This window comes from Halyomorpha halys, unplaced genomic scaffold, assembly GCF_000696795.3.
Source record: "Halyomorpha halys isolate HHAL.00 unplaced genomic scaffold, Hhal_1.1 Scaffold7.1, whole genome shotgun sequence".
NCBI lineage: Eukaryota > Metazoa > Arthropoda > Insecta > Hemiptera > Pentatomidae > Halyomorpha > Halyomorpha halys.
In genome coordinates, this window is record NW_027110368.1 from 547,355 (window position 1) to 568,339 (window position 20,985).

General features: G+C 29.8%; 2 protein-coding genes across 4 annotated transcripts in view; one reads left to right on the plus strand and one right to left on the minus strand.

The window, feature by feature from the left end:
* The window catches only part of LOC106677140 (coilin), a 12,161-nt gene extending 2,334 nt beyond the window's left edge, over positions 1-9,827 (plus strand). Inside the window, exons 2-6 of one of the 2 annotated variants that reach the window (XM_014414870.2) lie at positions 1,290-1,732; positions 2,361-2,614; positions 5,246-5,357; positions 6,849-6,987; positions 9,748-9,827. In XM_014414870.2, coding sequence (XP_014270356.2) covers positions 1,290-1,732; positions 2,361-2,614; positions 5,246-5,357; positions 6,849-6,985 — 946 coding nt within the window. In that variant the 3' untranslated portion in view covers positions 6,986-6,987; positions 9,748-9,827. Of the gene's footprint in view, positions 1-1,289; positions 1,733-2,360; positions 2,615-5,245; positions 5,358-6,848; positions 8,103-9,747 lie in introns of those variants that run through there. The other variant, XM_067048523.1, reaches the window with a different exon arrangement.
* A 29-nt stretch (positions 9,828-9,856) lies between these two features.
* The window catches only part of LOC106677146 (putative fatty acyl-CoA reductase CG5065), a 79,149-nt gene continuing 68,020 nt past the window's right edge, over positions 9,857-20,985 (minus strand). For both annotated transcript variants that reach the window (XM_067048521.1, XM_067048522.1), the window contains 7 exons: positions 18,035-18,286; positions 16,902-17,047; positions 16,712-16,824; positions 16,347-16,539; positions 15,994-16,236; positions 10,872-11,129; positions 9,857-10,738 (listed from right to left, as the gene is read on the minus strand). In XM_067048521.1, the coding sequence (XP_066904622.1) occupies positions 10,573-10,738; positions 10,872-11,129; positions 15,994-16,236; positions 16,347-16,539; positions 16,712-16,824; positions 16,902-17,047; positions 18,035-18,286 (1,371 nt within the window). In that variant the 3' untranslated portion in view covers positions 9,857-10,572. The remainder of the gene's footprint in view (positions 10,739-10,871; positions 11,130-15,993; positions 16,237-16,346; positions 16,540-16,711; positions 16,825-16,901; positions 17,048-18,034; positions 18,287-20,985) is intronic.

Below are 20,985 nucleotides of genomic sequence, written 5' to 3' on the forward strand. Positions count from 1 at the left end.
TGTGCGGTCAGTCCAATTTAACTTGAAGATTATTTGAAATATGAGTACTGGGATAGTTTGTATTTAATATACATTTTTCGTACCTCAGGGTAGTATCCTTGCTCCTACCCTTTATACAGTGTTCACAGCTGACATCCCAACCCATCCTAACACTATCCTCACCACGTATGCCGATGACACATGTCTATTGTCAGTGAACAATGATCCTTACATTGAATCCCAAATTCTCCAATTCCACATCACCACCCATGAAGGGGTTAATGGTGGCAAAATTTGAGGATTAAAATTAATTCAAATAAATCACATTTACCCTTCGTCATAAACCTATGACCTCTTGCCCTACAGTATCCTTTAATAATACCCTACTTATTCTTGTCGAACAGATCCGTTAATTAGGACTACAACTCGACAAACGAATGACATGGGATCCTCATACAAGACTGAAAAGACAGGAAACAGTGATAATGAAATGAACTCATATAATATCTGAATAGTAGGATATTATTTTTGTTTGTTCTATATTAGGCCTCCTGTAACCCCAGGTTGTTAACTGTCAGTTCAGTGGTAAATTAATTACTTTTGAAGGAAACTTGTTTGAACTATGAAGTTTTCTACTATTACTGCGGCTCCATCACCAGTATAATTTTTGGAACCATCAGTGTATATGAGAGAATGTCCTGTATATTTATCCAGAAATTCGTAAAAATATTGTCTTGTGATGCTATTGTGTCTTGAGTGGCGATAAAATTCAGTTTTTGAGCTCCATCCATTCATAGATCTAAATATATACTAGATAAAACAGTAAATTACATTATTTTATTATGCCAGACAAAAATGCTGTAAAGTTGATAAATACTGTGATTTACTTTTGTGTCTTTTCTTGTAATTTTGAATTTATTAAAGAATAATTTAAAATTATATGTTAATTATGAATCAATCTTGATGGAGAAATGATAATTGAAAACAGTTTTAAAAAGGATATTTTATAAAGTAATTCTTTTAAAATGGCCATTAATTAGAATTGGAACAATTTTTTTTACTATTTTTCACGAAAGAAGACAAATGTGCACAAAGTTGTACATAGTTAGTATAAAATATTTATTTATGTGGTAAACAAGACAGTATTATTCTTTTATATAATAAAAATTTAACTAAATAGAAAGTTCACTAATTGTTTACAAAACTTTTTAACATGGCTTTTAATGTATTAATTTACAAATGTTATCATAAGATTTGCTATTTTTTAGATTTTTCTATCAATAGATAAATTTATGTTTTTCATGTTGCAGAATAAGGACTGTAAAAGGAAAAAAGAATGATTTATATTCTAATCAAAGTAAAATGAGTCCCAATGATGTTAATCGGTTTTCTTCATTAAGTAATTCACTAAGTAAGAAAAAATCTGAAATTATTCCTGCTTCTAAAAGAGTGGATTTGGAAAACTTATTGTCCGGATGTTTGGAGGAATTACAATTTAAGAAGGAGCAGATAGTTAAAAAAAGTGTTCAAGATATTGATTCTATCTCAATTGTGAATGATAGTAATGGATCGGAACCTTTATTTGGAATTCCTACTAAGAAACGTAAAAGGAAGCATAAAAAAAAGTCGAAAGTATTAGAAACCTCTTCATTTGAAGAAACAAATAAAAGTGATTTAATAGCAATGGATTCTTTAGACTCTTCAAGCAATCATATTCATTTCTCAGATGAGGATAGCAAAGAAGAAACTCATGGTAATTATTAGAATATGACTCACTTAGTCATTTTTAATAACTTAGAACATTTATGATAACATTATTATTGTATTTGAAGGAGATGGTCAGGTATGTGGTCAAGAAAACTCTCAGTTTATGTTTTATCTTTTCTTTTATTGTTTTATTTTAATTTAATTATTTAAAATAATAAAATTAAAATTCTTGAATTAAATATATTGGGCACATTCAGTATTATAAAAAATGTCTGTTTAGAAAAATGCTACCTCTGCTTTAGATAATAGTCCACATTGTCTTTTAAGAAAATTCCTGAGGTGCAAAGTTGGCACTTTTTTATTAGGTATTTTAACATTGTCTTAACAATATATTTTTTTTTTTTTCAAAAATTTATCTAGTTTATGTGTTTCAAGTTTTATATAGAAACTAATTCTTTGTATTTGTTACATGATTTATTGAAATAAAAGTTTTACTTTGGAAGGTTACAAAATGGTGTTATTTGCATGATTGATTTTTTTTTTTGCTTTTTGGGCTGATTAATAGCCCTATTTATTGTTTTATTTTGTATTGCTTATCTTTTTTAATGTTTTTAAAATGTTATCTTGAATTTTCTATTGTCTTTATTGCTTTATAGTAAATTTTAATTTTTTAGATAAATCAACACTGAAAGTGAATGGAAACACAGTTGAAGAATTTCGTTCTTCATTACTGCACCTTGTCAATAAACCAGCATCTCAAAAAGTATTTTCTAGAAAGTCAGATTCCACAGTAACCACTACGCCAGATTCAGAAGATGTTGAAGCTGCTACATTGGAACCTACCTCTGTTAACGTAGATGAATATAAGTCTGTACCAATTGATCTTGCAACATTTGTGCCAAAAGTTGGGGATCTAATTTCATTTAAAGTTAGTTGAGTTTTTATTGTTCAAGTTATCTATTTTTTAAAAAGGTTTACTAATTCAACTTAAAACTAATATATTAAATAAAATACCACTTTGAGATGTTAAACCTATATTTATATTTTGTATTATAATATAATATCCATCTAATAAAATAAACTATCAGACCCGCTACTAGTAGTAATGCTTTGCTACTACTACTATATTTGAGGATGTATATACATTAATTGAACACTATTGAAACTTTGATATCAATTAATATATATCCGATTTAGGTTATTTTTTCTTATTCTTTAGAATTAATAATTATTATCTGTTAATAATTAGAAAATTCTCTAAAGAATAAGAAAAATAACCTAAATCCTTCCTAACCAGTATTAACGATTATGCAGCGAAGTTAGCTGTTACCATTTTTGTTACTGTAGTTACCGTCTTACCACTTCATCTATATATTAATTGATATCAAAGTTTCAATAGTGTTCAATTAATGTATATACATCCTCAAATATAGTAGTAGCAAAGCATTATCGGGTCTGATAGCTTATTTTATTAAATGGATATTATATTAGAGAATTATCTAATTATTATTAGATAATTATCATTAATTCTAAAGAATAAGAAAAAATAACCTAAATTGGACCAGTATTAACGATTATGCAGCGAAGTTAGCTTTTACCATTTTTGTTACTGTAGTTACCGTATTACCGCTTCATCTATCATATATTTATATACTAAATAAAATTTGAATTGTTTTTATATTATAACCGTAAATGTGCTTCAATATTAACACTATTGAAAACCATTCAGATTGACTGACCTATCAAAGTGTGGTAAAAAATTTTTTAGGAGTGAAACAAAGTTCATATTCGTTTTTAGCACCTTGAGAAAAACCCTTAAATATAAATTTTCAAAAAAATTGTAAAATTTTTACTGGAGTTATAAAATAAAATTTTTGAAAAGTTTTTCTTTATTAAGAAACTAATATTTTGCCTAATATGGGCATTAAATCTAAATTTTGCTAATGTAGGTTGAAAGAACATTCAGCTTTCCAGCGGTCGTAGCAACTTAGAAATTGGATAAAATATTTCTGTTCTGTACAAAAATGAAATAACATAATAAAGGCAACTATAAGCCTGGGATGTGACAGCAAGTTTTTTGATAAAATTGGTTTTATACAATCAATTTTTTTTTTTATTTTCTCAAAAATGGGTCTAACAATTTTGATTAAAATCGGTATATCAATATGGAATTAAATGGTCTGTAATATGAGCTAAGTCTAATCCTCATAGAAATAGGAAATAGACAGGCCTTAAATGCTGAATTTTCAAAATGATTCTTTGATAATATAATTAATTGTATTTCGTTTTTACTAGTATTGAAAATTGGATAAATATAAAGTGTGATTGTTCATGAAATTTTATTTATTATTAACTTAGGGTGATAAGAGGAAACATATTTTATCAAATTGGAAACAAATTTCCAGAAATAAAAGTAGCAATATGTTACTGTTAGAAAGCCAAAGATTTAAGAAAAAATAATGTTTAACATATAAAGTTGAAGATAATTAGTTGATTAAAAACGAATTTATAAAACCTCTGTTTTAACAAATTTTCACCTGCTAGGCTTATGTTTTTCTTTTTGTGAGGCCGATTAATATTTCCATTTCATAATAAGTATTAAATAGTTAATTTTTAATTTCACTTAAGCTATATTTCAGCCTTTCATCTGAAATGACTACCTCCATAAAATCATAGTATTTTCAATATTGATTCTATAACAATTTAGCATTGAATGAATGGTAAAGAGCAGAATATAAATTTTAGTTAAATGTTTTATTTGTATATTTCTGCCACACTTTTGCAAAAGAAAAGTGTTAAAATCAGAGCTAAATTTATCAATTGAAAGGTTTATTTAGAGAATGAGCATGGAAAATTATTACCACAGTGAATAATATAAAAATATATATTCTGAAACGGGGGAGGATTTTTAATATCAGCTCAGAGTAGGGAGATAAGTGAAAATTGTGTGATGCGTTTACTCCATCAAATCTTCATCAATCGATAGTTTTATGAAGTGACAGATCCATTTTTTCCCCTTTAATATTAAAAATTTGATTGGTATTATTCAATAAAAACTGTTAACTTTATTAAAAGAAATTAGGCTATACTGCTTCATCACACTTATTACAATGGTAACATTTCTGTCATCCTCAGGTTTATGTTGTGGAGCTTTAAAAGTACTGTAATTTGGTTTTATTAAAGTTTGTCCAAAAAAAATGTTTCTATATATGAGCCTTGCTGAAAACTCTTTTAAAGACTTTCTTTACAATTTTCAGCTTAGACATTATGTATTTATTTCTTAAATTCAATTCAGCAATAGTTGTTAATAGTTATCTTGTTTATCATATTTTAAGTTGCAAATATTATTATTTATACTTTGAGGTATTACCTGTTATAAAAACGTTAAAATTAGTGCACACTATGTAATCATTAATATTACAGCCAAAATGTTACTTAAATTATATTAATTGTTCTTATTCAATAAAAAAAAAAATCTTAGATTAGTTATTCATTTACTAATAAATTTGTACTTTATTATTGTACTAACATTTTTTCCCTCAAATATTACCTTGAATAGAAAATCAAACTGGGAAATGATTACACACCACAGCAATCTAATGAAATTGTTGGAGAAGTGTCAACTGTTGAAGAGTCTGCTGGATCACACTTAGTTGTCTTTACTATTAAAGGTAAATTGTTTTTTTTTTTTTATAATTTTACTATCCTATTTGTTTGAATCTTACCAGTACATGATTCTAAGCTATACTATAAAGTTTAATATAGGTTTTTTGAAAATGTTAATAAATGAAGACTACAGGGAAAAAACGGCCTAACTCAGTTTTTTACAAATTTTTCAAGAAGCTAAATTTTCTAAAAGAAAGTCCTTAACATATTTAAATTTTTTTACATGATGAAATCTGATGGGAATGTTTTTGAAGTAGTGTGTAATACATTTAAACCTTTAAAATATTGAAAAAAATATATCAGAGCATGAAAATAGAGCTGAAGGTGCCAAAAACTAATTTTTTTACAGGGGAAGAATGTTGTTTTAAAGGGTATAGGCTTTCATCTTCTCTAAATTAGTGTTATACTGAGGTCATTCTCATGAGGTTCAAATAATTTCGTGTGATTCTGAAAATGCCAATGTAGATGAAAATTAAGTTAAAATTGTTTATTTGAATTTTTAAGTAACATATTTCTATTAGTAGTGTGGTGATTTAAGGTAAATGAACAAAAATCCAATGAAAAAATAAACAGTATTGGAATTAAATAAGTATAAGTATTAAATTATGTAGGTACATATTGCTACTAAGTGCAACTATCAATAATGCAATATAATAAAAATTAAGTGGAAAGTTCAGGCATTTTTCTCCAGTCCAGTTCGCAGCAAGCTGTTCTGTCCCTGTACACTTTTTTTCCAACACCATTTTAAGCAATAAAGAATTCTTTTTCCCCTAGTTTTAATTTCACCATGAAACAATCTATAATAATCGATTATCACTTTGTATTCAGAAAAAATTGATTTTTAAGTTGTCCTTCCCTTTTAGTCTTCAGATATAAAACTTTTTTCAGAAAAACAATTTTATTTTTATGGGAAGTTAGACCCTACTAGGGGTAAAATAACTATCAATAACACCAAAATATAAAAGCTAAAATTATATATGAAACCAGCATGAAGAATTCTTTAAATACAACCTTACAGTTGTTTAAAATTGTCTAAAAAATTTTAAAATGTTACTTAGTGTTATTGGTAATGAATTTCTAAAAATGAGCTTTTAAATTACTGTAGAAATAATTAAGTAATTATAAATGACTTTGAACACTGAAAAATATTGAAATTATTTAGAAAAGAATTGTTACCACCACATTTAAGTAACAAATATGAATATAGCCAATTTTTGAGAAGTCCTAAGAATACTTTGATGATTTAATGTTAATTTCCCCACTCAATATTTTTGTATATGTGTATCTTTTCATTCCTGAACACTAAAAAAATTAATAAAACTAATGGATTTGAAAAATGTGATGGCGGGGAAGTTTCGATAAAAAAAAAGTTATAAACTAAATTTACTATAAAAATTTGAGACTTATTTATAACGTAAATATTGTTAATTTACATTAATACCAATAAACAGCAGTTATTGAATATCTATCTATTTGTGTATTTAATTGTTTTATAGAAGGTGCTGAGGAATTTGAAGATCCTACTGGTAAATTTTCTTTAGCATGTGAAGAAAAATTTGAAGGGGATAAAATTCTTACAGCTGAAATTAGATGGAATGATGTCTTAGAACCTCATCTTAAAAGAAGAGTATAATGGTATAAAATCTATTTATTTATTTTGTTTTATCAATGTTTTCTATCCATTGTATTCTCTAATATGTTACCAATTTTTAACATATTAAATTGTTGGGAATAATGATATTAATTTGCTCATGTTATTTTGTTTTCCCATTAAGTAATTGAGTCATTTTTCTGTGATATTTAGGCTTATCTTTTTATTTGTTGTAGTTTTAGTTAGTATAAGAGGATTTTATGCAAGTCTTGTTCTTTCTGAGTAGAAATCTCTAACATTGAGGATCATTTGACTTATTGAATTATTATCTATTTAGCTAGTTGTGAATTATAAGATAAATTATTAATATTATAAGGTGAATTATTAGTTTAATTTTAAAGTTAATAATTTGTATTTACCACATTGGGAGCCTAATCCCAAAACCTAATATTTTTTTTTCTGATGCTGAGTTTTGAGTGAATCTTGAAGTTTGACACATTTATTATTTGTCAGTAGGTTTAAGAAACTCTATTGATTCACTTACCAGTCAAAAAAGTTTTGTTTAAAATAATAATCGCATAAAACTTCAAAATTGCCCAAAACTTTAATTTAGAAAAATATAGGAGGTTTTGGAATAAAGATCATGGTATCCTTGTCAAAAATTAATTCTTGTGCCACTTTTTCATAATACATTTATGTCAGCTGTTTTATACATTAAATATATCATTTTCTACTTATGAATGCAGTTTAATGGTGTCACACTATCGACACCATTATGTGGTGAAACACTATGATGTTCTAGATAAACTAGTTCACACTATATTTGTTGTGTAACTTTGTCTTGAAGGTGTTATAAATTTGGTAGAAACATACTTTATATTGATGAGATATTTACTCAAGACATTCAAATGGAATTGTGATTGCTCTTAATAATATTTTTTATTATTGTACTGTATTTTCCTGAATGTATGTTGAGGTTTTATTTCTGAAAGTCTCTTCCACAAAATGTAGCTTTGACCTTTATAATTTATGTCAACTTAGATTGAATCACTCAACTTTTCTTGAAACTTAACTTAAATCACTTCATAGTTTATTTTCATTTCTATTTTCTTAATGTTGGTTAACGGATCCCTAAAATGTTAATAAACACTGAACAGATGGGTAAACATCTGAGGGGGTAGACAGAAGTGTAGGTGGGAGGATTGCGTTGAAACTGATCTGGCAATTTGGGTTTAGTTGGGCCTTATTAAATGGATGTATGTCGAGAGCAATTGGTGGTATCAGCCTCAGACCTTTTGGTCAGCTAAGCCTTTGTTATTATTATTATTTTCATGATGGGCGACATAATACAGTTTATTTTAATAATGAGTGAAAATTATTCACTTATAATTTTGCTTTTTGGTAGTTGATAATAAAATCTATGTGTTCAAAATGGGATGTTTTTCCCGATTGGTTTTTATATTGTATATTTTCTTTTTTTTAAATATATTTTTCCTATTATGTTTGTTGTTAAAAATTTTTCTTCTTCTATGCTAGCATATTTTCTTATTGCTTCAGTTCTTATCGTAAATTTTAATGTAGCCAAATATATGTACCATTCTTATAAAATAAGTAATATCATTATCACGCTGTTTATCTATGTTTTTCCTAATTCATTCATTAAATTTGTCAATTTCTTTCTTATTAGTAGTTAAATTTTTACTCTCCTATATTTTTTCTGAAAATTATTTTCAGAATGGGGGGTTGACCTAAATTTGAGCAAATACATTAATTTTTGATATGATTTTTATTTCCTTTCTACAAACCTAATTTTATCAATAAATTCTTAAGTAATGCTGTATTTTTATTATTATGAATCAGTGCAAGCTTTATTCAGCTTTGTCAGATTGCATCCTGTCTTTGTTACATGATTGAAAATGTAGAAAACAGAGATGAGCCTGGTTTAAATTTGAAATATATTGTTCTTCATGTTCTGTCTTCTTTACTTTTGCATCACAAAGTTTATATTAGGAGATAATTTTTTAGACAAATGAACCTTTTTTATAACTTTATCGATTAATTGATACAGCAACTTTGATGTTTTGGGGCATCATATCCATCTTTCAGAACATTTCTAAAATTTATGTACAGTCCTTTCATCACCATTTATATATGTAAATAATTAAAATTATAGGTAGAAAACGAGGAATCGTTACTGTAGTAAACGATAGATTAGATATTTTATTATTTTGTATTGTGTTTATGTATTATTTCGTCATTATATTTCATTTATTAGAATTCAATAATATTGAAAAATTGTTAATAATATTTTATTAGAGAAATGTAACTGGCAACATTTAAGAAGGTTTGAAAAGGGGTTATTCTAGTGTTGTATATAAACAAAGTATGTAATGTTATGTATGGGTTTGTTATTGAATTATTGATTAAATTCCATGTTTTATCTTATTCATTTACTTTATTTAATGAATACTACATTTAGTATTGTCTGTCTCATTCTAATTATTGTTAAGAATGATATAGATATTGGGTATTAATGAGACAGAAATTTCCCCATTATATAATTGGACATGCACAGACAGACATGGCATCAAATTTATTTTTTGATGTCTAAAATGTAAAATGTGGGTGAAGATTTTAAGTTATGAGGTCAATATTTTTCTCTAAAGCCATTAATATGTTTTTGTCATACGTAATTAATTATGTAGCTCAGTGACAAAATTATATTACAAACAGTGACATATTATGTATAAAAATACATAATATATAGCCCATGTGTACAAAAACTAATAAGCTCTGTGCATTAGTGTAACTTATGTAAAACAACACCTTGTACCAGCTGAGATTTAATATTTGGATATCAGCTAAGAAAAGAATTGAAGAAGGGAAATTTTGATCAATCAATGAAACCATAGGTAATTTAAAGTATATATATTTATTTATAAAACACTGTTCACAATTTCTAACTAAAATAAAATATTTCTACAACCTCTATGTTTCTATATTTATAAGAATAAGAATGTATCACAGCTAATTATTAAAAGAGAACATTTGAAAAAAATATTTTTGATTATGGTCCCAAAACCTTTTTGATTGTGGTTTGATTTGTAAGTTACTTATATTTATAAGTTATATCCCTGATTTATTTAGATATCTATCATTATTTTACTTAGGTTTTGTCGTATTATACTTTTATGCCTACAGTAGAAATTTACTTAGCAAATGACACTATAATTATAAAATTATACTCTTTTGATTTAAATTGTGAATAATAAGGATGTCACTTACATCTAATTTCATAAATGTAACTTATATATTTCCATTGAGTAATATTTACAAAACATATAGTGCTATGTCCCTCTGATTTATATTAAAAGAGAGACAAATGTTTCTTATTTTAATTGTATTTTCATTAGTTAGTGTTTACTTTGATGTCATTTTGATTTTGTTTGAGATTCAAAACGTTACAATTTTAACATTTTTATTATTTAAACTAAAACTAAAATTAAAGTTTATACTTTTATCATTAGGTATTGCCTACTTAGAAGTCTTTACTAGTAAATAGAGGATGTAATTTACCAACTTTTAAGTTATATAAATATAGGCAATTTTCGAAATTTGAATGAAATTAGTTATTCTTTGACGGTTTGTGGCAGTGCTTCTGTGTCAGGAAATACTCTTTGGTAGTAACTGTTGGTAAGGGAAATCATACTTTTGTAAGTCTCAGTTGAAGAAATGAGAAAGAAAATGATGAAACTGAAGAAGGTAATTCGTGTCAAGAGATCAACCCAGTACAATCTGAAACATAAATATATTCCAAATTAAATATAAAATAATGTTGTGTTTTTATAAATGTTTAATGCCAGATCACAATTAAGTTTTCACAAATAACTTTTATATTTAACATTATTATAATTGCTAAAGTTATTACCTTTTCATGTGTCTTCGGGCAGCAGGAATAGTGCTTGGTTTGTCCTTAAGAATATATTCTCTTGCTGACAGGATACAGTCTGAGAAATATAATTTTATGTCCATGTTATCACCATCTATCTTATATTCTATTCGCTCTCTTTCATTTAGTGTTGAACGTAAGGAACGAATTTGGTCATTTTTGAAATCCCATTGGTTGTTTGCATAGTATTCGAACACCTTGAAGCCCTTATTGATTCTGTCATGGACTCTTAGGAGCCTAAAATATGAATAAAATTATTAACAATAATTGAAAAAAGTGGCAAAGTATTTTATAGTGCATTATGATAATTATTTCAATTATATATTTTTAATTTGGTATTTCTCTAACAGTAACAATGCAAGAATGGAATTTGTTATTTTTTGCAAACTGAGACCAGAATTTGGTGGTATTTGATTGTTTTTTCAATTTTCAATAAAAAGGATGTGAGTGCTGAATAGAAAGTGTTATTAAATATAAACTTTAATTTCACTTTTTATTTTATTTTTCAATTTCAGAAACTTTTTAAATATTGCTCTATTTAACTATCTTAAAGCCTGCTCTTCCTGTTTTAAGGAAATATTTCAAAAGTGATATAGGACCGTTGCTCCCTGGGGGTCCTAGTGGGGCTGGTCTGGTGTTGGACCTAACAATTATGATTACTTTTGTTGTTGATTACATCAAATTTTAAAATTATTAAGTACTTTCTTTATTGATAACATCCAATTTTAAAATAATTCGTAAACTTGTAATCAATTACTTCTTGTACTTAAATATTATGTAATATAAGTGAAATTTTTATAATTAAGTCTTTTCATATACAAACTACATATGCACCCACCCACACACGCACCCCTCCAGCCCCCCCCCCCCCCCCAACACACACACATGTGATTCAAAGAAATGTAAAAGATGAACCTGATTCATAAAAATGTAAAAATTAATAATAAATAAAATTAAAATCAAAGAGGATTTATAATCTATAAAGAAGCCAATGTGCTTTTAAAAATTTAAACACTAATGTAACTTTAGCTTCCTCATCTGTGAGAGCTTCTGATAAATTTGGGGTCACCACTATCCGGTTTATTGTTGGCAGATAGTGAGTACAATCTTCAAAAATATGTTTAATCTTGAGAATGGACTGACAATATTTGTACGTCGGAGGTGGCAGTTTTCTGATGAGGTGAGTGTGTGTGAGGAGAGTATGACCTATTCTCAAGCGGGTTAGAGCAACTTCCTGCCTGTGGCTGTTGCGGTAGGATGTCTACCATGGTTTTACTGATATCTTGATTCCTTTTAATTTTCTCGGCGAACTTTCATCCCAGATGGCAGATCTTTCCAATATTTGTAATTTAAGGGGTCTACTGAGCTCTGATGGGGTAAGAAGGGCAGTGCCTCAGCCAGGGAGCATGAGTGCCTTTCTGGCAGCTTTGTGAGCTCGTTTAGTTAGTTGGTTATATATATCTATCAGATGTTGAGATTCAATTGACCGATCTTGTAGGAGGCAGATGTTACAAACGGAAAATGTGAAGCCTAAATGGATAGAGACTGCTACAACTTGAAGGTGAGAGTTAATTTGGATTTGTTCGAAATAGAAGGATTTATGAACGGCAATTAAAACTCCGCGACAGCTGAGAATAGAGGTTCTGTCATCCTTGCGATAAATTTCAAAATCTTTTATGGTTATGTTCTCTTGTGGTGAAAGATGAGTTTCCTGAAGAGCTAAACAGATTGGGTTTATGCCATTTGTTGTAATTTTTAAATCATTGAAATGAGTTTTCAAACCACTACAATTCCATTGAATCAAGGAATTCCAGTTTTAAGTGTGGATTTTATACTAGGGGGGAGGGGATGGCGAGGGTAAAGTCAACCTGGATACCTATATCTTTTTTTCAGAACATTTTTTGCAGCTTTTATGATTTTAATAATATATTTGGGTTTTGTTCCCTTAGAACATTTTTAGCTTCAATGAAAGAGACCTTTTTAATTGTTTGGATTGCCTTGATTTCTTTGTGTAATTTAAAAATATAGCATTTTCAGTCCAGGGCGTTATGCTTTCCAGAACAATTTATGCATCTAGGTGGCTTTTCGCAGATCGAGTTTTCTGTACGACGGGCCTGACTATAGTTGGCTCACACTGCTGCTTTTTTACACTGTTTTGTTGCGTGTGCATACCCATAACAATTATAGCAGCGATAAGAATTGGGAATGTAGGGATTGACCTTGACAGTTAAAAATCCCACTCTAATTTTTTCGGAAGGCTTGGGTGTTGCAAAAGATAATATGTATATGTAGGAATATTTTTCAACTCCATTTCTCTTTATTTTAATTCTAAAGACATCAGTTACAATATCTTTATCTCCTCAATTGTAGCAAACTCTAGATCTTAACACCGGATCACGCCTTTAGAATAGTTAAGGGAGCAATGAGGACTTGCTTCTACTTCAAATTGACCCGCAAAATTCATGATTGCTATTAATGTTTCAGACTGCCTTGCGTTATTTGTTTCAACTAATATATTCCCATCTCTCAATTTTATAATATTATTGACATCACCAACTGTGTTAGTAATGAATTTGTTAATAAAGAATGGGGATACATTTTTAAAACTATTGTCATCTTTCCTGCTAATAATTATGTAGCTTGGCATTATTTTATTATTTGAAGATTGACTAATATTGTCGGGAGCAGCCTTCATTCTGTTTCCTTTCTTCCGTTTTGAATTAAGATTGGGTGGACCAGTTACATTCATTTCGACGTTATAATTTTAATTAATAGGTGAGAGAGAATATAATAAAAACAAAGAAATTTTTTAGATAGTGGAAAATAAAAGATTTAATATAAATGTCTTATTAGGACCTATATGATATATAATATAAATAATTAAGACGTTTGTTAATATTTAATAAATTTAGATGTAAATAAAAAGAAGAAATTAATAAAACATTATTTTTGCTTATCTGACTGAAGTCCGATCCGACAGGAAGCTTCACTCTCTTTTAGGAACCGAATTTACACAGAACAATAGCACTATTGTTATCCGAGGCCACAAGAGTTAACCGCGATGTGCACACTTCGAATTCTGGAAGAGAACTATAAAAGAAGTTATCATCTTCAGTCAATGATTAGCTTTTAAAATGAAACTGCCACACCACATTCGTGTAATAAATGTTTCGTTAAGAAATCAAGGTAAACGTTTGCGTGAAATCGGAAGGACTGTAAATAAAAATCCTGGTATAATTTTCAAAATATTCCAAATATTTAATGAATTAGATTGTCCATCCAATAGAGCACGTAGCGGGGAGCCTCCAAAACTTAATCATTTACATAAACGTGAAATATTAAAAACTTTCCATGATGAACTATCCACAAGCGGCTCCATGCAGAGAACGTGTCAAGTGGTTATGGTGTAACAGTTACCACTCTACCAGTATGGTGTAACTAGTTGGAAACTACTTATAATATGGTCACCTCGGCCGTGTCCCCAAGAGGAAACTATACATAAATAAAGTAAATCGTAAGGCCCGTCAGCATTTTGCTTAAGCTCATGCCGAAAAATCGCCATCGTTCTGGGAATCTGTTATATTTTCAGATGAATGTAAATCTAACCTCTTTGGATCCGATGGACTGCAGAAAGTATGGCGGGAAGTTAATGAGGGTTTAAAACTAAGCACTTGAGGTCGACATTTAAGCATTGTGGTGGCGGTATTAATGAGGTGTATAAAAAAAAAAAATAACCGTTTTTCAACCATATATTTGTATTATTATTTCTTTGATATAAAATATAATTAGTACACAAAGCATAGTTCATTGTTAACTACCGTCATTAGCCATCTGCTAGCCAATCAATCGATCCCACGCTGATACAATTCTTTGGGATGGCTGTCAAAGAACTTTTGAACCGCTATTTCAACTTCTGCAAACTTATGAAATTTTTTTCCCTTGAAGGAAATGGACCATGTATCGAAACAAGTAGTAATTCTATAGAGCGAGGTCTGGACTATATAGTGGATGAGGCCATGAAGTCCTTTAAACATTTCTTTGGTTCGACGAGAAGTGATTGCTGATTACTGAGGAATAAGTTCGTGAGGGACCAGTGTACTGCTCTTTTTCACCTTCCCCATGGAGAGTAGATGGCGACTAACAGCATATTTCGACACACCACTTTCCCTGACAATTTCGTGAATACTTTTGGACGGATTTGACTCAACAACTCATCAATATCCATTAATGGTCACCCGGAGACCTTCTTCCTTTCCAACGTCATATCTCCACTGCTAAATTTTTCAAACAAACGCCGCGCAGTGCGCTGGTATAGGAAACCCTTCCCCTCCTCCCCCCCTCCTCATATTTCATAATTTCACGAGTTACTTCAGCGACTGTGAATTTTTTTTTCCAGTAATGCCTTAAAATTACGAGAATTTCGTAGGACACTGTCCTCTTTCTTCTTTGAAACAAATAAATAAACTGAGGTTTTTTTTGAAGAAGTCGAATGGGATTAAACAAGCTTAGAGAATTATTAAGTATTAAATTGGATCAAAACATTTACAGTCTTTTGAAATTTTGAACTAGATAAAACGGTAATTTTTTTTTTTAATACACTGCATTATGTTATATATTGATCAATGAAGATCAAGATTAAGATCAATGAAGCAAAGATTATTAAAAGTAATCTGAAATAAAGGAGGGCCTACAAGTTTCTTAAACATAGTTATGTATTTATAAATATTTACTTTAATTTATGTTTCCAGACTTATTTTGCATTGTTATTTTTTTAAACATTTTTTGAAACTATTGTTGACATATATACTGTGTATATGTATTCGTGTTAAAATAAATGCTGTTGTTTAATATAAGATTAGTTTTTTATGGACAATAACATAGCTTTAAATATTAGAAGAAAATTTGCCAAATTTATATGTTTTTTGACTTGTTTTGTTTAGTGTTCAACAATCACTATTCAAACAAAGTAGCGATATTTATATACATATATATTTCTTTAACTTAGCTTTGCTATGAATAGATACATTCATTGCAACCATAATGTAATAATAATAATATTATAATGAATAAGGTACATATACACCATAATTAATGTACTTACACTGGTTTATTGCCACTGAGGTAGATAATTGCATCGAGGAAATAAGCAGGAATCATGTGGAACAAGATGACACAAATGTTATGTATTATTCTGGACCTCTTCATGCTTCCGCCCGGGTACCATACAGCTCCACTTAGAGGAATGTCATTGGTAGCTATATCTTTTCCCACATCTATAATTTGTTGCCATGTTATCTGCCATTCAGAATTAGTTGTTAAGTTGTAAACGTAGTTTTCTTTGAATCTGAAAATAGAGGAATAATTTTATTTAATGTTTTTAGAGGAATTGGAGGTTATGAATTTAATCTAATACTTCGAATATTGATGCCTTAGAGTTGGAAAGATTATACTGACCCAAGTTTAAGATATTTCCAACTGGCCAGCATGATTCCATTGACACATATATCTACCGGTAAATAATCTGCATATCCATCGTTATTACAATACATAGTTCTGATGACGCCTTTTCCTGCTCCTATCAAGAGGCCGGTTGGACCGTTGATGTTGTCCATCCATCCAGGAATTGGTTCTTGCCAGGTTGGAATAACTACAAAAAATCATTTAATAGACAGTTGTTACTTGAAACATTTATTATAAAAGATTTTGTTAGTTTTTTTTTTATATCTCAACCGGCAAGTTCTTAAACCAAATATAACATAGAGGAGCAAGTAATAAACAAATGTAAAAAATATTTAATTTCATAAAAACTTGGAGCTTACCAATGGACGGTCTAAGAATTATTGCAGGTACTCCTTTTTTAACAAAGTCAGAAACAATCGACTCCGATAAATTCTTAGTGAAAGCATAAGAGTTTGGGAATTCTTTGAGTATCCTGTAATAAATAAATGGTTTGAGCATGTGATCCTGAAACGTTCATATAAATTTAAATACATAATTAATGGACATTACTTATCGCTCACGGATTCAACAAGTTCTTCGTCCATGAGTTCGCAGCTCGTTATGATCTTATAGGGATCTGTGGCGCTCGGGTAGGGTTTCTCTTCCAAGACCTTTTGATCGAGATGGCAGTATGCCGTGGATATGTGTACATGTAGCTTAAAGAGAGACATTAAAATTAAATTTCTACAATAAAAAAATAATAGTTGTCCATATTTCGGGTGATCATAATTTTTAGGATGATAGGAAACAATGGTGTTCGATTCTAGATCTTTAACAAACCATATTTTTTCAATAATATTTTATTTTATCAATAAAACTCTGATTTTTTTTTTAATAACGTATGAATCGTTAGATGGAATATTAAACGCGATGCACCCATCCGGTTTGTTTAAAATGTTTTATTTGTTATATACGAGGTCACTGCGACAGCTTAATTTTCACCAGTGAAAGATAAATTTAGCCATCTGAGCGGAATATTTAGAAAACGATATTAAATAGTTTTTATTACATTTTGATATAAATACGTTCATACATTTGAGTGTGTTCATATTTTACGATAATATACATAACAGTTCATGAACAATCATATCAAGTAAAGAGTTTGTTTTATTTTTTTTAATTTTCTCCGTTTGTAATCAAACAAAATTAAACTGGTTACAGTGCAAGAAGAGGGCCATCATTTTATTATTAAAATAAAATTTCAAATTATACTTATCATTAATATGTAATTTTAGATTGGACTAGAAAATGGATGGATGTCTGAAACATTGTACGAAGATGATATAAAGACATAAGATGTAGTAACCGTTTTTTCCTTAAAAAGAGCTCAAGAAATTTCACAAATCTTTCAGTTGTTGGATTTACAAAAGGCAAATTTTAATATATTTAGGTAAGCTTACGTTTAATTTTAAATATTAACACCGAAGGAAGTGGTTAAATGGAAAATCAGAATTTCTTAAATTTCTGAGGAGCTTTCATAAGGAAACAGAAGGTTGGACAAATTATTATAACTCAAATCCAAGATACCTTACTAACAATTGGTGGTAAGGTTACTATTGGTAATAAATTAAGTAATTACCAGTAGTTACCTTACCACCATCTTACCTTAGTAGCATTACTGGTAATATTACTTAGGTAATTACCTCAAGGTTTTTCATTCCCTCCGATAGCTCCATCATGTATTTTGTTCCTCTAGTATTGAGTAGAACTGCCTTCCTCAGCGGTTCATCGAATCGAATAGTCGCAGCTGAATGGAAAACAACATTTACTTCATTTTGAAGTAATTCTCTGTCTTCTTTCGACAGTCCGAGGTCGATGCTCAAAACATCTCCATTAATTGTCGAAACCCTTTTAAACAAGTCAAGTCCATGCATTTCCTTTAGTTTATCGAAGAGCTAAAAATAAAAAAGATAATTATTTAGTATTGCTGTTGATTAAGATATCCTTTAAAACTCTTTAAAAATTAATATCTGTACCGCTACAACCCATGAAGGGTCAGGGGTTCAGTACTTTGTAAGAAAGTACTATTACTAGACCTACGGTTGTGCAAGGAGGTGATTTGGTCAGAATCACGCTCGACCGTCAGATTTTTACCCAATTAAAGGGTGGTTTTAGGAGGCTGGGTGGACCTCAGGAGGGCTCCAAGAACTCACAGGATTTGAATCACGGCTACAGTTTAATAGGAAACAATTTTTTATCCAGCCGAATTAGAAATCGGGTGCTTGGAGTTAGTAGTCACGCGCCTTACCCCAGGGCAACACGCGCACCGCACCCTTAATATTCATAATTATATTATATTGATAACATTCGCTGTTGAGGTAGTTATAATATACTTGCAGTTATACTATTTTATAAATTATAAATTTCATGTTTGAGATCTATCTACAAGTAGAGTTTTTAAGGGGCTGAAAATTGATAAATTGTTTTATAAACCATTTTTGTGAAAATCACAGACTCCCAAAATATTAAGTCTGAATTGGATTCTTTGGGACAATATGGCTTCAGTAATTGAATACTTGTCAATTTTCAACGCCCTAAAAACTCAAATTGAGGATTAATGAACCATATTAAACTGACATACAAGTAAAAGTGATATGAGATATCTTACAATGACATGGTAGGGCCTCGTGGAAAATTTACGCATTGATTTGAATTCCAATAACATTTCTGGAATTCAAGCTTTAGAGGCCATCTTCTTCCCTGACACCTTGAGAAGAATCAGGAGTTGAAGAAGAAGCTAGATTTGAAACAAGTGGATTTGGCTAGTTAAGGAGTTTATCTTGGAAGAATTGGTATCTGGTTCTGGGAAAGTCCGCAACATATAGAACATTGAGGTCATTGTGGATGATTTTATTTGGGACAAAGTAAAGAGTATTAAGGATTTTGCAAGGTGGTTCGATTGTAAGTATTGAAGACGGGAGGAATTCGATAGTTTAGTGGTGTCCCAAAGCTCAACTTCGTAAGTCCCAATAGGCCTTATTACAGTCATTTAAAAGGGTCTTTTGTAATTAATTGGAAGTTTAGACCGTTTGTTTAGTAAAGTATTCTAATAGTTGGAATCGACCAGCGGTTTCCTGTATTTTCAGTTTGGTATGAGAATTTCAAGTTAGTTGTTTGTACAGATGTAGTCATAGCTAGCAGATCTGTACGACAGGGATTAGTGAAATAATATTAAAGGATACCGTAGGAGAGGAATTAATAAGTTTACAACGAAGGCTAAAGGTAATTTGATGGAATTTATTTAGATTGTCCAGGTTTTGTTACGATTGTTCAAGCGTTGTGATATGGAATTGGGGAGTTGGAGATATAGTTGATAGGTAATTATTCAAGATAGCAAATATGTCTCATTGGTAAACGGATCTGGTTAAGCAGTATGGAGTATGGAGTGCCAACCAAGTGCCAGCCTGTTATAAATCAAGAAAAATCTTGAACAATACATTTCAGGTTCGCAATGTGGGAGAGTCCACCATACGATTGCTGAACAGTGGTGTAGGATGTCTGGAGTGAAGCAAGTGATCTGGGATTATATGATTGGTATCTAGGATGAGAATAGCTGTTTCAGGATGAGTTTCTCCAAGAATTTCCCCATGAAAGGTAGGAGGATATGAACTCCGGCGGCTTTTTGGGGTTGGGTGTAATTTTGTTTATAGATAATTTCTAAGAGTCAGGGAATATGTTGACCAGAGCTCAGCTTTAGAGATTTAGCTCAGGAATTATGTTTGTTAATTACACTATTTAAGAGAATAACGGGTTTATTTTTTTATCTTATAATAATAATTTTCGTTTGATTCAATTTTTTTTTTGGTTCTGTTTAATTCATGTTATTGTTTTATTACTTTCTAACGAAAAATGTCTTGTCATGTGGTACGTTTTAGTTATACTTCTTTAATGACGCCATTTTAGAGGATTTCTTTTGTTACAAACCTAAGAGACGCACAATAGTTATCTATCCTTGGTAAATTACGCTTTAGTAAACAATATCTTTAGCATGTTAATGAGATTATATAGGAACGGCAGTAGGCGCTAAGAGGAATTCCCCTATTGGTTCATTACTCATAACAGGTTATATAACTGTTTCGTAAGTTTTGAGGTTACTATTAGTGAAAGTTGTATCTTCAGTAGAAGGTAGGGCAATCGGCTGCAGGAGGAGAAGAGAGGAGAGGAGGGGTCTTAGTTTGTAATGTGACCGACCACTTTGTAAATAGCTCTTACCTTTCATCTTTCTTCATTTTAAAAAAACCTTTTGTCTATTTGGTTAGTTGCGACTGCAACAATTGGCAATGAAGGATTTATTGAAGAAATAAAACTATATTTTGAGCCTAAGATCTCTTTTCTTGGCTTTTGATATTGACATTTCCAAGGCCTTATTTATCATTAAACAACACAACTATTTCAAATCTATATTGAAAGAAGATAGTAGATTGTAGGAGGATAGTCCGAGTGGCGATAAATAAAGCTATCAAAATAATAAAAGAGTTTTTATTTAGTTTTGGCGTACAATAAATAGTTTTTTTTTTACTATTTTGATACCTTTATTGGCCGCCACCCGGACTATCCTTCTACAATCTATTTCAAATTTAGATTTAATAGGAGA